Source organism: Salmo salar, chromosome 19 (genome assembly GCF_965601325.2).
Source record: "Salmo salar chromosome 19, fSalSal1, whole genome shotgun sequence".
In the NCBI taxonomy this organism is placed as follows: domain Eukaryota; kingdom Metazoa; phylum Chordata; class Actinopteri; order Salmoniformes; family Salmonidae; genus Salmo; species Salmo salar.
Window position 1 is genome coordinate 33,637,131 of NC_138309.1, and position 15,693 is coordinate 33,652,823.

A 15,693-nucleotide genomic window follows, 5' to 3' on the forward strand; every position below is an offset into this window, starting at 1 on the left:
CCAAATTATAACCTATTGCCTATATAGTGCATTACTTTTGACCAGGGCCCACAGACCAATATATAGGGAATCGGGTGCCATTTGGGATACAGTCAGTCTTCAGTGGGCCATTTTAGACCACAGTGTTCAGTGGGTCAGTTTAGACCACAGTGTTCAGTGGGCCAGTTTAGACCACAGTGTTCAGTGGGCCAGTTTAGACCACCGTGTTCAGCGGGCCAGTTTAGACCACAGTGTTCCGTTGGCCAGTTTAGACCACAGTGTTCAGTGGGCCAGTTTAGACCACAGTGTTCAGCGGGCCAGTTTAGACCACAGTGTTCAGCGGGCCAGTTTAGAACCCAGTGTTCAGCGGGCCAGTTTAGACCACAGGGTTCAGCTGGCCAGTTTAGACCACAGTGTTCAGTGGGCCAGTTTAGACCACAGTGTTCAGCGGGCCAGTTTAGACCACAGTGTTCAGTGGGCCAGTTTAGACCACAGTGTTTAAAAAAAAAGGGGTGGATCAGCTTAATATTGCAGAAAGAATATTGCTTCCATCAATGTAATTGTCTGCATCATTTCCAATCCCCCTTATATTTTTTGGGTAAATATATATATCCATACACGCATGCGTACATATACACATATATACATACACATACCTATATAGACATACATACTTTTTAAAAGAATATACCTTTATTATTATTCTACGCAAATCTACCACCGATCGCCCAATTGGAGTAAACTAATAAACACTTCGGCTTTTACCTTCAATTTATTCATCTTATACACATTTTACAGACACAGTCTATTTTACAATAGTTATTTTATGTTTGTTTTTAGTCCTTCCTCTATTTCTGATGTCCATCCAGTTTGATTTCTATTTGTAGCTGTGCTATTTCACAAAAGTTCTGAACCTATATACATTTTACAGACCCCGTATGTTTTACAATGTTTATCTTGTTATTAGTCCCACCCTTCAGCTCCATTCAACCCCTCCCATCTATCTCTCAACACCATCCATTACGGATTTCTATTTGCCATGTATTTTTCAACTGTGCTGTGATGATTCACAAAACAATTGAACCTTTCTATTCTCATAGCTTCTACAGATTGTAAATTAAAAATAAACATTTTTGCTAAAATAATTATTATATTATTGATTGATTGACTATGGCTTTTCAAATCACCCAATATTGCTATCTGCAGCGTTAGTTCTAGGCAAATGTTCCAATTCTTCAGCCATTCCTGGACCTGTGACCAAAAACGAGCTACATATGGACAATACCAAAATAAATGATCTAATGACTCTGCCACCGCACAGCAGAATCTGCAGAGCTGGGAAGATTGTATCCCCCATATATATAACATTCTATTAATTGCAAGAATTTTGTATAGTAATTTAAATTGAAAAATTCTATGTTTTGAATCCGGCGTTGTTTTGCGTGTCAATTCATAAACCATGTGCCATGGAATGGTTACATCGAAAATCTCTTCCCAACAATTTTGCACAGCTGTCAGTTTTTTGGTCCTTAAATGAAATTGGTATATGTTTTTATTTATCACACTTTTCTTTAACCATTTATGTTCTTTAATACAGGGCCGACATACAAGTTCCTTACTTTTTTCCCCTTCTACTTGCCTCTTCCATTTTTGTGGTAATGCTGCAATTAATTGGTTGTAATTTTGGGTAGAGCAGACATTTCCATATGTCGGTGTTAACTGCATGTGTGACATCACTCCACCAGTCCTATTTATAATATCATTCACTAAAATGATACCTTTTTTAAACATTTCTTTGAAAAATACAGTTTTTTTATCAATTACTATATTTGAATTTAACTACAATATTTGTTGTATTATTTGTTCTGTTTTTTCAAGTGGATTAAACTGAAATTGCAACCAACTTTCTAAGGCTTGTTTAAAAAATAAAGATATTTTGGAGATTATTTCCTTTTCAAACAACCAAAAGTGGGCAGGTGTAATCTGTATAAAGGGAAAAGGCCTTTCTTGAACATAGGATGAGACATTCATACCAATTTACTAGAAAACCAGTTTGGATTTAAGTATAACTTTGGTTTGACTGATGCCTTTAGTGAGAGGTCTAATGCTTTAATATTTAATCATTTCTGCCCTCCGAATTCATATTCGTTATATAAATAGGCCCATTTAATTTTATCTGGCTTGCCGTTCCAAATAAAATTGAATATTTTTTGTTCATATAATTTAAAAAGCAGGTCACTAGGTGTAGGCAAAACCATAAGCAAATAGGTAAACTGTGATATGATTAAAGAGTTAATCATGGTGATTTTTCCACAAATAGACAGGTATTTTTCTTTCTATGGTAGCCAGATCTTATCTATTTTTGCTAACTTTCTATAAAAATTTATTGGAGTGAGATCATTTCTTGTATACCGGATTTGTATACCGAGTATGTCCACATCTCCGTCAGACCATTTTATTGGTAAACTACATGGTAATATAAAATTTGTATTGTTTAGTAATCCAATACATAATACAGTACACTTATCATGATTTGGTTTTAATCCAGAGAGGATAGCAAATGTATCTAGATCCTCTATGAGGCCGTGGAGAGACTCTAATTGTGGTTTTAAAAGAAAACATGAATCATCGGCGTACAATGACACCTTAGTTTTTAATCCACGGATTTCTAATCCCTTAATATTATTGTTTGATCTAATTTTAACAGCTAACATTTCGATGGCAATAGTAAATAAATATGCCGATAGTGGACAACCTTGTTTTACTCCTCTAAATAGTTTAAAACCTTTAGAGATGTAGCCATTATTTACTATTTTACACCTAGGGTTACTATACATAACTTTAACCCATTTTATTTGAGATTCCCCATAATTGAAGTATTCTAGGCATTTATATATAAGCTCCAGTCGTACTTTATCAAAAGCTTTTTCAAAATCAGCTATGAAAACCAGGCCTGGTGTCCCCGATATTTCATGGTATTCTATTGTTTCCAGTACTTGTGTTATATTATCTCCAATGTATCGTCCATGTAAAAAAACATGTCTGATTAGGATGAATAATATCTGACAATACTTTTTTAAATTCTATGCGCCAAGCATTTTGCCAGGATTTTTGCATCACAACACTGAAGTGTAAGAGGTCTCCAATTTTTTAAATGGACTGGATCTTTATATATACCATTTGGGTCCTGTTTCAGTAATAATGATATCAGACCTTCTTGTTGCGTGTCTGATAATCTACCATTTATATAGGAGATTATAATGCTAATAATGGTCCTCTGAGTATATCAAAACAAGTTTTGTATACATCCACTGGTATGCCATCCAGCACTGGAGTTTTCCCATCCTTAAAGGCCCCAATTGCATAAAGCAGTTCCTCCTCTGTAATATAGCCTTCACATGAGTATTTCTGTACAGATGTTAATTTTACATTATTATTAGGGAAAAAATCCATACAATTAGTTTCAGTTAGTGGAGAAGGAGGAGCCTGAAACGAAAACATATTCTTAAAGTACTTTACTTCCTCTTTCAAAATATAATTTGGTGAATCATGCGTGACTCCATCATTTCTAACAAGTTTTAATACATTTTTTTGGTAGCATTTGTATATTGAAGATTGAAAAATAATTTGGTGCATTTTCCCCCATATTCCATCCAGTTTGCTTTATTTTTATAATATATTACACTGGATCTTTCTTGAATAAGTTCCTCCATTTCTTTTTGTTTTTCCTCTAACTTATTCTGTGCCTCTATGGTACAGTTTTTATTGCTATCTAACTGTACTGATAGTCCTTCAATTTCCTTTGTTAATATGGACTGTTTTGATCTAAATTGCTTTTGTTTTATAGATGAGTACTGAACTGCATGGCCTCTAAAAGCACACTTAAAAGTGTCCCATACAATAAGTGGATCTTCTGTACCTATGTTATGTCTGAAAAAGTCAGTTATAAATTCTTCTGTCCTAGTTCTAAACAATTTATCATCTAGTAGGCTTTGATTAAATTTCCAATATCCTCGCCCACGTGGAAATTCTGTAAGACTAATTCCAATATATCCATGACATTCATGATTTCCTTAAGTGCCTGATGCTGATAGTTTGTAGTGTGATTTCCTTTCCGGTCCAGAGAGGTATTTAAGACCGTATTAAAATCTCCCACCATTATAATAGTCTAGTGTTGCTTGTAGAGTTGATCAATTCTTATATATATTTTCAAAGAAGCTTGGATCATCATTATTCGGACTGTATAGGTTAATAAGCCATATCTGTCCAATAACATATTTAAAATAATCCATCTACCTTGATAATCTGTTTGGACAATTTGCACATTTGGATGAAAATTACTGTTAATTAAAACCATCACCCCTTTTGAATTTCTTTGCCCATGGGAGAAATATATTTCGCCCCTCAGTTCTTTTTCCACAAAACTTCATCTAAAATTGTTGAATGGGTTTCCTGTAAACAATAGATATTAAATTCCTTCTCTTTTAACCAGGTAAATACTGATCGCCTTTTCTTATTATCTGCTAGGCCATTACAATTATAACTGGCTATACTTATTTCACCACTTACCATAATGAGACACAACTTTACATTTTATTTATGAAAATATATGTTTGTAAACGTACCATTAAAAAGTAACATGATGATTGAGTGTCTATATAGCTGTACCATGATATTTGCATTGCTACTAAGTAAACCTCCAAATGGTCCCTACTATTCCACCCGCTAAAAGCCTTCCTCATCCCTAGTTGGGTTGTCATCCCAATGCCCGGCAGACCACCCCAGATCCCCCATATCCTATAGCCCTGAACAGACTGGGATCCATCCTTCAAAAATAGCACACAGTGCCATTTACCGAATTGAAGTAAATCAATTGCCAAATGCATTTCCATCGCCCTCACCTCGATTTGTATTAGACCACAGTGTTTAGGGCCAGTCAGTGTGGATTCTGCCAGTGTATTATCTTATTGGCCTCTGTACATCAATATCCAAACTGATATCCAATGAGCATAATAATCTGACATTGTCACGCCCTGACCTGAGAGAGCCTTTTTATGTCTCCATTTAGGTTGGTCAGGGTGTGATTTGGGTGGGCATTCTATGTCCTTTTTTCTATGCTTTGTATTTCTTTGTTTTGGCCTGGTATGGCTCTCAATCAGGGACAGCTGTACATCGTTGTCGCTGATTGGGAGTCATACTTAGGCAGCCTGTTTTCCTTTGGGGGTTTGGGGGTAGTTATTTTCTGTTTTGTGAGTATACCTGACAGAACTGTTTTTGCCGTTGTTTGTTTTTGCCGTTGTTTGTTTTTGCCGTTGTTTGTTTTTGCCGTTGTTTGTTTTTGCCGTTGTTTGTTTTTGCCGTTGTTTAAGTGTTCTCTTATAATAATAAAGAAGATACACGCTGCGCCTTGGCCTATTCCTTCAGACAGCCGTTACAGACATTGATTTATCAAGACGAGTCTCCATGCTTGTCTCAAAGCAGCTCGAAAGGGTGCTGAAATAGTTGACCACAACGCGGGTAGGCAATTGTTCCAAATGCAGTAGTGGAACAAGTACCCAATTGTCATACTTGAGTAAAAGTATACAGTGGGGGAAAAAAGTATCCCCTGCTGATTTTGTACGTTTGCCCACTTACAAAGAAATGATCGGTCTATAATATTAATGGTAGGTTTATTTGAACAGTGAGAGACACAATAACAACAACAAAAAATCAAGAAAAACGCATGTCAAAAATGTTATAAAATGATTTGCATTTTAATGAGGGAAATAAGTATTTGACCCCCTCTGCAAAACATGACTTAGTACTTGGTGGCAAAACCCTTGTTGGCAATCACAGAGGTCAGATGTTTCTTGTAGTTGGCCACAAGGTTTGCACACATCTCAGGAGGGATTTTGTCCCACTCCTCTGTGCAGATCTTCTCCAAGTCATTAAGGTTTCGAGGCTGACGTTTGGCAACCCGAACCTTCAGCTCCCTCCACAGATATTCTATGGGATTAAGGTCTGGAGACTGGCTAGACCACTCCAGGACCTTAATGTGCTTCTTCTTGAGCCACTCCTTTGTTGCATTGGCTGTGTGTTTTGGGTCATTGTCATGCTGGAATACCCATCCACGACCCATTTTCAATGCCCTGGCTGAGAGAAGGATGTTCTTACCCAAGATTTGACGGTACATGGCCCCGTCCATCGTCCCTTTGATGCGGTGAAGTTGTCCTGTCCCCTTAGCAGAAAAACACCCCCAAAGAATAATGTTTCCACCTCCATGTTTGACGGTGGAGATGGTGTTCTTGGGGTCATAGGCAGCATTCCTCCTCCTCCAAACACAGCGAGTTGAGTTGATGCCAAAGAGCTCCATTTTGGTCACATCTGACCACAACACTTTCACCAGTTGTCCTCTGAATCATTCAGATTGTTCATTGGCAAACTTCAAACGGGCATGTATATGTATTCTTGAGCAGGGGGACCTTGCGGGCGCTGCAGGATTTCAGTCCTTCACGGCGTAGTGTGTTACCAATTGTTTTCTTCGTGACTATGGTCCCAGCTGCTTTGAGATCATTGACAAGATCCTCCCGTGTAGTTCTCGGCTGATTCCTCACCGTTCTCATGATCATTGCAACCCCACGAGATGAGATCTTGCATGGAGCCCCAGGCCGAGGGAGATTGACAGTTCTTTTGTGTTTCTTCCATTTGCGAATAATCGCACCAACTGTTGTCACCTTCTCACCAAGCTGCTTGGCAATGGTCTTGTAGCCCATTCCAGCCTTGTGTAGGTCTACAATCTTGTCCCTGACATCCTTGGAGAGCTCTTTGGTCTTGGCCATGGTGGAGAGTTTGGAATCTGATTGATTGATTGCTTCTGTGGACAGGTGTCTTTTTTCAGGTAACAAGCTGCGGTTAGGAGCACTCCCTTTAAGAGTGTGCTCCTAATCTCAGCTCATTACCTGTATAAAAGACACCTGGGAGCCATAAAATCTTTCTGATTGAGAGGGGGTCAAATACTTATTTCCCTCATTAAAATGCAAATCAATTTATAACATTTTTGACATGCATTCTTCTGGATATTTTTGTTGTTATTCTGTCTTTCGCTGTTCAAATAAACCTACCATTAAAATTATAGACTGATCCTTTCTTTATCAGTGGGCAAACGTACAAAATCAGCAGGGGATCAAATACTTTTTTCCCCCACTGTAGATACGTTAATAGAAAATGACTCGAGTAGAAGTCACCCAGTAAAATATTACTTGAGTAAATGTCTACAAATATTTGGTTTTAAATATACTTAAGTATCAAAGTAAATATAATTGACAAAATATAACAAAAGTAAAAGTAAACAAATAAATAATTTCAAATTCCTTAAATTAAAAAAAAAACAGACAGCACCAGTTTATAGTTTTTTTTTAATTTACGGCTCCAACACTCAGACAAATGAAGCATTTGTGTTTTGTGCGTCCACGAGATCAGAGGCCGTAGGGATGACCAGGGATGGTCTATTAATAAGTGTGTGAATTGGACCATTTTCCTGTCCGGCTAAGCATTCAAAATGTAACAAGTACTTCTGGCTGTCAGGGAAAATGTTTGGAGTAAAAAGCATGCTATTTTCTTTAGGAATGTAGTGAAGCAAAAGTAAAAGTAATTAAAAAAATCTCTTAATGACTTAAGTAGTACCTTAAAGTATTTTTACTTAAGAACTATTTTACACTTTTGTTCAAATGTATTATAATGATTTGATGACCTTGGGAGTTTCAGTAAGCAACACTAGGATGACCTTCAGTTGCATTAGCCTACTTTATTCCAATATTTTGGTCATTCAGTGATATTTATTCCCACAGTTATTCTTTCTGGATCCATCCAGTTGTGGCTTAGAAAACAGTTAATGTGGTGGGCTCTGAGAAGAGAAGGTACTGCCTTCCAATGGGCTCTGAGAGGAGAAGGTAGTGCCTTCCAATGGGCTCTCAGAAGAGAAGGTAGTGCCTTCCAATGGGCTCTGAGAAGAAAAGGTAGTGCCTTCCAATGGGCTCTGAGAGGAGAAGGTAGTGCCTTCCAATGGGCTCTGAGAAGAGAAGGTAGTGCCTTCCAATGCCACCTCAGCATTACGGCTACATTTCACACTAAGCTGTAGGCAAAACTTCACTGCAATCATGACTAGATCGGTTGGCAGAAATAAAAGTAGTCTTTGTCGCCACCAATACCTTTCATATATAAAGAAAAGCCAGCAACAAATTGGCGTGATGCTGAAGCTCTGGGCCTAACCCCTCAGTCATTACATTGGTGACCCTGCAGATAACCTCTCCTATCAGACAGTACAGCTCTGACCCTTCTTCTAGAGTCTAGACCGATGTTGACCCTGCAGTTAACCTCTCTTATCAGACAGTACAGCTCTGACCCTTCTTCTAGAGTCTAGACCGATGTTGACATTGCAGTTCTTCTCTCCTCCCTCCCCACACCCCCTCTCCTCCCAGACAGTGCAGCTCCTCCAGGCCTTGGGTAGTATAGAAGCCTGGTTGGAGGCAGCAGAGCTGTCCATGTCAAACTCCCAGCTGGCAGGAGACCCAGAGGCCATGAGGCTGGCTGAGAAAGACAGCTGCTTACTCCAGACAGAGATGTCCTGCCGGGGAATGGAGCTAACAGCACTCAGACAGGAGATGGACAGGCTGGGTGGTCAGCGGGAGGGTCAGTGCCCAGGATACTCCAACACTGAGGGCCTCCAGGTGCCACAACACCACACACAAGTCCTCCCAGATCGTATGGACCAGGTGGAGAGAAAGTGAGTACCCAGGGTGGAGAGGGGGAGAGAGAGAGAAAGAGAGGGAGAGAGAGAGAGAGAGAGAGAGAGAGAGAGAGAGAGAGAGAGAGAGAGAGAGAGAGAGAGAAAAGGAGAGGGGGTAAGGGAGAGAGAGGGTGGGTGGGTGGGTGTGGGTTATTCCTTCATGATTAATGTACCCTAAGTGACGTCTCCTCTGGTGTTCAGACTAAGGGTCCCCTCCTCTCACTAGGTTAGATTCCACCTTCACCAACACCCACAGGTTGTCTGTGTTCAGACCAAGGGTCCCCTCCTCTCACTAGGTTAGGTTACACCTTCACCAACACCCAGGAGGTGAACCTCATCAGAGTCTCCATTACTAAGACATTTGGTTTTGCACGGGTGGTGTTATTCTTCAATAATTGATACTTTATATAGCTTGTTAATATATATCTCAGTACTCTGTCCAACCGCTGGTTCTATTGTTTATATATTCCTATTGGTGTGTGTTCATCTTAGTGAGGTGGAAAGCAGTGAATGTTCCAGAATGTTCCAGAACCAAAGAGCATCTAAGAGATCCGCTGACATATACAATGATGTCATCATAACCAACTGTCCTACAGCTGGAGAGAGGGGGGGGGGCAGAGAGAGAGAGAGAGAGAGAGAGCAGAGAGAGAGAGAGGGGGGCGAGAGAGAAGGAGACAGAGAGAGGAGGTAGAGGAGAGAGAAATAGAGCAGAGAAAGAGGGAGAGAGAGGGGGGAGACAGAGAAAGGAGGGAGGGAAGAGAGAGAGAGCAGAGAGAGAGGGGGGAGAGAGAGGGGGAGAGAGAGAGAGCAGAGAGAGAGAGAGAGGGGTAGACACAGAGAGAGGAGGAAGGGGAAAGAGCAGAGAGAAAGGGTCCAGAAAGGAACATAAAATTCGACATCCCAATTAGGATCTGGCTATAAATACTTGAATCAGTTATAGAACCCATTGCCCTCTATAGTTGTGAGGTCTGGGGTCTGCTCACCAACCCACAAAATGAGACAAACACCAGATTGAAACTCTGCATGCAGAATTCTGCAAAAAGATCAGTGTACAATGTAAAACACCAAATAATGCATACAGAGCAGAATTAGGCCGGTACCCGCTAATGATCAAAATCCAGAAAAGAGCCTTTAAATTCTACAACCACCTAAAAGGAAGCAATTCCCAAACCTTCCATAACAAAGACATCAGAGAGATCAACCTGGAGAAGAGTCCCATAAGCAAGCTGGTCCTGGGGCTCTGTTCACAAACACAAACAGACCCCACAGAGCCCCAGGACAGCAACACAATTAGACCCAACCAAATCATGAGAAAACAAAAAGATAATTACTTGACACATTGGAAAGAATTAACAAAAAAACTGAGCAAACTAGAATGCTATTTGGCCCTAAACAGAGAGTACACAGTGTCAGAATACCTGACCACTGTGACTGACCCAAACTTAAGGAAAGGTTTGACTATGTATAGACTCAGTGAGAATAGTCTTGCTATTGAGAAAGGAGACTTGCTACTGCTTCTCAAGAGAAGACAGACTACAGTATGTGCCCACTGCCCACAAAATGAGGTGTGCGATTACAGCAGCAAGATTTGTGACCTGTTGTAACGTGGGTCGTATAAAGGGGACCAAGGCGCAGCGTGTAGTGCTCATATTAACTTTAATGAAAACACTTAAACGAAAACAACAAAACGACAGCCAACAGTTCCGTCAGGTGAACTCACAAAACGGAAAACAACTACCCACAAAAACCCAGGAAGAAAAAAACCCTACTTAAATATGATCTCCAATCAGAGGCAACGAGGATCAGCTGCCTCCAATTGGAGATCAACCCAAACAACCCCAACATAGAAATACAAAAACTAGAACTTAAACATAGAAATAGAAAACATAGAAAAACCCAAAATACCCCCTGTCACGCCCTGACCTACTCTACTATAGAAAATGACAACTTACTATGGTCAGGACGTGACACCTGTTCCCACAAGAAAAGGGCAACCAGTGAAGAACAAACATCATTGTAAATACAACCCATTTTTATGTTTCTTTATTTTCACTTTTGTACTTTAACTATTTTCACATCGTTACAACACTGTATATATACATAATATGACATTTGAAATGTCTCTATTCTTTTTTGGAACTTCTGTTAGTGTAATGTTTACTGTTAATTTTTTATTGTTTATTTCACTTTTGTTTATTATCTATTACACTTTATTTTATTTAACTCGGCAAGTCAGTTATGAACAAATTCTTGTTTACAATGACGGCCTACCAAAAGCCAAAAGGCCTCCTGCGGAGACTAGCTGCAGCGGATTGAAAAGAGGAGCGACCCAGGGATGTGTGTGTGTTTTGGGGACCTTTAACAGAATGTGACTGGCAAAATGGGTGTTGTATGTGGAGGATGAGGGCTAAAGTAGGTATCTCAGATAGGGGGGAGTGAGGCCTACACTTGCTTTGGAAATGTGAACATATGTTTCCCAAGCAAATAAATCCCTTTGAATTTAATTTAATTTAATTAATAGAGCAGAGAGAAAGATAGAGAGAGCAGAGAGAGAGAGAGGGAGAACTCTTCTACCTGTCGAAACCAATGGCCCTTCAGCCTCTGGCCCCCTCTCTTTTTTTGATGGTTGGTGGCTTGGTGTCTTTAACAGTCTGGCTCTATGTGTTAATAGACAGAGAGACTGAAGTCTAATAGACAAGCCAGAGGCTATAGCATCTCAGCCTCACCACACCCACCACAGACTGACTGGCCTTTATTGTAGGTTAAGTGTTGAATGTTGATGTACTCTGTGTCACCAGGTACCAACGTGTCCAGATTGCGTTGACTCAGCAGAGTTCGTCGCTGCAGGACACCAGGATGCTGACAGAGTTTTTGGAGAGGGTGGAGCTAGAGGAGAGGGTGGAGCTAGAGGAGACCCAAGAGGCCAGGGGGAGGGGCTACAGCAGTAACCTTGGACAGGTGAGGCACAGAGTTTTACCTGCATGAAGTCACATCACACAGCATACTACATTAGGTACCCGAGGGTTAGTCTGTCTTTAATAACTTTGGGTAAACCACCTCCGGTGTTTATCTCCCAGCCTCTCCACAGTGAGATCAGCTCAGCTCTTACCCTGCTGGGTGATGGGGGTGGGGAGCCCCTGATGGAGCCGCTGGGAAACCCTGTAGAGGAGCTGCGGGAGGCAGTGGAGATGTTGAATGACACGGTCAGAGAGAGAGGACGATCACAGAATCACATCCATGATCAAGCCATCCAGACTATGATCCGACAGGTAGGATGGTTCCGGAGGGTTGACAGGTTCTGGTATTGTGAAGGTCCATCCATGATGAAGCCATCCAGACTATGATCTGACAGGTAGGATGGCCCCGGAGGGTTGACAGGTTCTGGTATTGTGAAGGTCCATCCATGATGAAGCCATCCAGACTATGATCCGACAGGTAGGATGGCCCCGGAGGGTTTGACAGGTTCTGGTATTGTGAAGGTCCATCCATGATGAAGCCATCCAGACTATGATCCGACAGGTAGGATGACCCCGGAGGGTTGACAGGTTCTGGTATTGTGAAGGTCCAACCATGATGAAGCCATCCAGACTATGATCTAACAGGTAGGATGGCCCCGGAGGGTTGACAGGTTCTGGTATTGTGAAGGTCCATCCATGATGAAGCCATCCAGACTATGATCCGACAGGTAGGATGGCCCCGGAGGGTTGACAAGTTCTGGTATTGTGAAGGTCCAACCATGATGAAGCCATCCAGACTATGATCCGACAGGTAGGATGGCCCCGGAGGGTTGACAGGTTCTGGTATTGTGAAGGTCCAGTGGAGTCTGTGTTGGTTTCATATCTAGTGTACAGTATCCATGGCAACATGGTTGTTGTAGAAGAACAGTGAAAACTGTTTCCTTTAGTTTGTTTACTTGACAGAATAAACTAATCCCGTGACTGACCCTAAGTCTCCCTCTGCTCTCTCCCCTCTGCTGTCCCAGCTGGCTGTGCTGTTAGTGCGTGTGGAGGACAGTCTGTGCTGCAGTAGAGAGCTGAACCTGGACCTCCTGCAGAGAGAGAAAGACATGGCCATGCGCTGTGAACCAGAACGCAGTGGACTAGAGGGACTAAAGGAACAGCAAGACACCCTAGAGGTGAGGGGGGCTAGAGGAACAGCAAGACCACCTAGAGGTGAGTGGGGGGCTAGAGGAACAGCAAGACAACCTAGAGGTGAGGGGGGACTAGAGGGACTAGAAGAGCAGTAAGACCACCTAAAGGGACTAGACACTTCAACGCTCTAACGTCTTCCTGTCGTACTGTCATTGAAGGAATGAAGTAGAGGCTTTCAGAAATCTCCAGGTCTTGAAACATGCTGCGGATTAGACCCAGTTCCTTTACTGTAATATAACAATATATTCCATTGGTGTTGGGTAATGGTCGTTGTGTAATAGGTTACAATGGCTGTTGTGGAACAAGGGAAGCACTCCCTCCTCTCTCCTCCTCCCTTCACCTTGTTTCCCAAGCTGTCTGTTTCCTGTTGTGTCAGAGTTTCTCACTCCACTCTGACCCACAGAGACCATTGAGCCAATCAGCAAGCATGAACCAAGCCTGATTTCTGTTCCATTAAGGATGTAAATTACAACATGCCATCACACAGAGTTTATTGTCCACCAAGGATGTGTGTTTGTGTGTGCGTGTGTGTGTTTGTGTGTCTGTCACAAGAGTTGGAGGATTAGTGGGTGGTGTGTGTGTGTCCAGTCCAGACAGCTATGTGTTTGACATGAGTCATACCGTACCCCCCCAAACTGAATACACACATTACTGTCTGGAATCTGGACCCAGTGAAAACAACAGGACCAAATGGGATCTAACATACTGAAATAACTGTGGCGTCATTGATCAGCCACCGACCGTGATTAACTGAAAAACATTATGAAGTGTCACTCCCATCGAGACTTCACAGATATTAACTACTGGTTCAGATTGAAAGCAACAGAACGGCTTGAATATGTCTAACATGGTTCTTCTCCCTATCTGAGAAGTCTAAAAAACACCTCTCACACGTGTGGCCATCCTTCCTTCCTTCCTTCCTTCCTTCCTTCCTTCCTTCCTTCCTTCCTTCCTTCCTTCCTTCCTTCCTTCCTTCCTTCCTTCCTTCCTTCCTTCCTTCCTTCCTTCCTTCCTTCCTTCCTTCCTTCCTTCCTTCCTTCCTTCCTTCCTTCCTTCCTTCCTCCTTCCTTCCTTCCTTCCTTCCTTCCTTCCTTACTTCCTTCCATCCATCCATCCATCCATCCATCCTTCCATCCATCCATCCTTCCATCCATATCATAATTCAACCTGTTGTCATTGTTCCCTGTAGGTTAATTATGCTGTACTGAAGGAAGAGGTGGAGGAGCTCCAGAGACAGACCGGTTATCTGGAGGAGCTATGCCCAGAGAGAGTGACCTTCCTGGGGGTGGAGGTGCAGGGAGCCCTGGGGGTTTGGAGGGAATTAAGGAGGAACTTAGAGGAGAACAGAGACAGATTACGACAGTTTGTTGACCTGCAGGACTTCTTCAGGACCTACCTGGCCATGATGTAAGCAGATGATATAAACCATACTGGCCCTTTCTGGCTCAATCAGGGTCTCTTTCTCAATTCCTCTTTCTTAGACTTCTTGCATCCTCTCTCCTCGCCTCATTCTCAAACCCCATTGGAGAAAAGGGTCTGAGTGAAGAGACCTTGGACACACTCCTCCAATACTTTTGAGAAGGAGGTGAGGAGACAGGAATGGAGAAAAGTTGAATTTAGATAGTTTCTTTCATAATCCCACTGTAGCCTGCTGAGAGTCGCTATGACTGGAGACTCTTAGCTGTTTCAGATCATAACAGGATGTCCTAGTCTGTCAGGCAGGCTTTGTCAGTAATTTAACACGTGTTGGGGAGGTCGGTATAGTTATTGTTATATCCATGGGTTCCATAGTAATGTTAGTTCTGTGGTTCCGGGTTCCGTAGAGTATTTGTAGCGAGGAACTATCATAAAGACTGGTTACCATCATCATCATCATGTCCTATTCATGGCTTTACTCCCTGTCTGTCTGTCTGTCTGTCTGTCTGTCTGTCTGTCTGTCTGTCTGTCTGTCTGTCTGTCTGTCTGTCTGTCTGTCTGTCTGTCTGTCTGTCTGTCTGTCTGTCTGTCTGTCTGTCTGTCTGTCTGTCTGTCTGTCTGTCTGTCTGTCTGTCTGTCTGTCTGTCTGTCTGTCTGTCTGTCTTCCTTTTCCCCCTCCACCCTTTTGAATGGACAGATCGTGGATGGAGGACACCCGGGAGTATATTTTCTCTGAGAGAGTGTTGCATTGTGGGAGGGACGACCAGGAGCCAATGGTTGCGGAGATGGAGATGGATGTCCAGATAGACAGGAAGTTGGAGGAGTTTGAGGAGCTGGATGCTGCAGGGAGAAACCTGCTGAATGCTGAGCACCACCTGGCCAACATGGTAGGGTCTACTTGATTGGTTGGTTGGTTGGTTGATTGGTTGGTTGGTTGGTTGATTGATTGTTTGATTGATATTTTTTTGTAGATTGGTTGGTTGATTTTTTGTTGTTGTAGATTGGTTGGTTCAGATGGTAGGGTTAACATTGAGTCGCACAACCCCTAGGAGAAATATAATACACTTAGGGTTCTGGGTTTTTGTAACTATGGCTGCATTTACACAGGCAGTCCAATTCTGATATTTTTACCGTAATTGATATTTTGACCAATCCGATCAGCTCTGAAAAAGATCTGATGTGATTGGTCAAAAGACCAGGGTTAACTGTGTAAAAGTAGCCCCAGCTGTCTAACACAGAGGTGTCAATTCCATGACTTGATTGATCAATTAAGGTCATTGATTAGTTAGGAACTCCCCTCACCTAGTTGTCTAGGTCCTTTTTTCTTTAAGGTTGCAGCCCCTATCAACGCCTATCTCAGTCCTTTTTAACCTGTCTTTCCTC

General features: G+C 41.9%; 1 protein-coding gene across 6 annotated transcripts in view; it reads left to right on the forward strand.

The window, feature by feature from the left end:
• The window catches only part of LOC106578792 (uncharacterized), a 99,103-nt gene that overhangs the window by 45,995 nt on the left and 37,415 nt on the right, over positions 1-15,693 (forward strand). For 5 of the 6 annotated variants that reach the window (XM_082965713.1, XM_082965714.1, XM_082965715.1 and 2 more), the window contains exons 2-7: positions 8,436-8,740; positions 11,542-11,701; positions 11,821-12,012; positions 12,726-12,878; positions 14,084-14,301; positions 15,008-15,197. In XM_082965713.1, coding sequence (XP_082821839.1) covers positions 8,436-8,740; positions 11,542-11,701; positions 11,821-12,012; positions 12,726-12,878; positions 14,084-14,301; positions 15,008-15,197 — 1,218 coding nt within the window. Of the gene's footprint in view, positions 1-7,093; positions 8,741-11,541; positions 11,702-11,820; positions 12,013-12,725; positions 12,879-14,083; positions 14,302-15,007; positions 15,198-15,693 lie in introns of those variants that run through there. The other variant, XM_082965718.1, reaches the window with a different exon arrangement.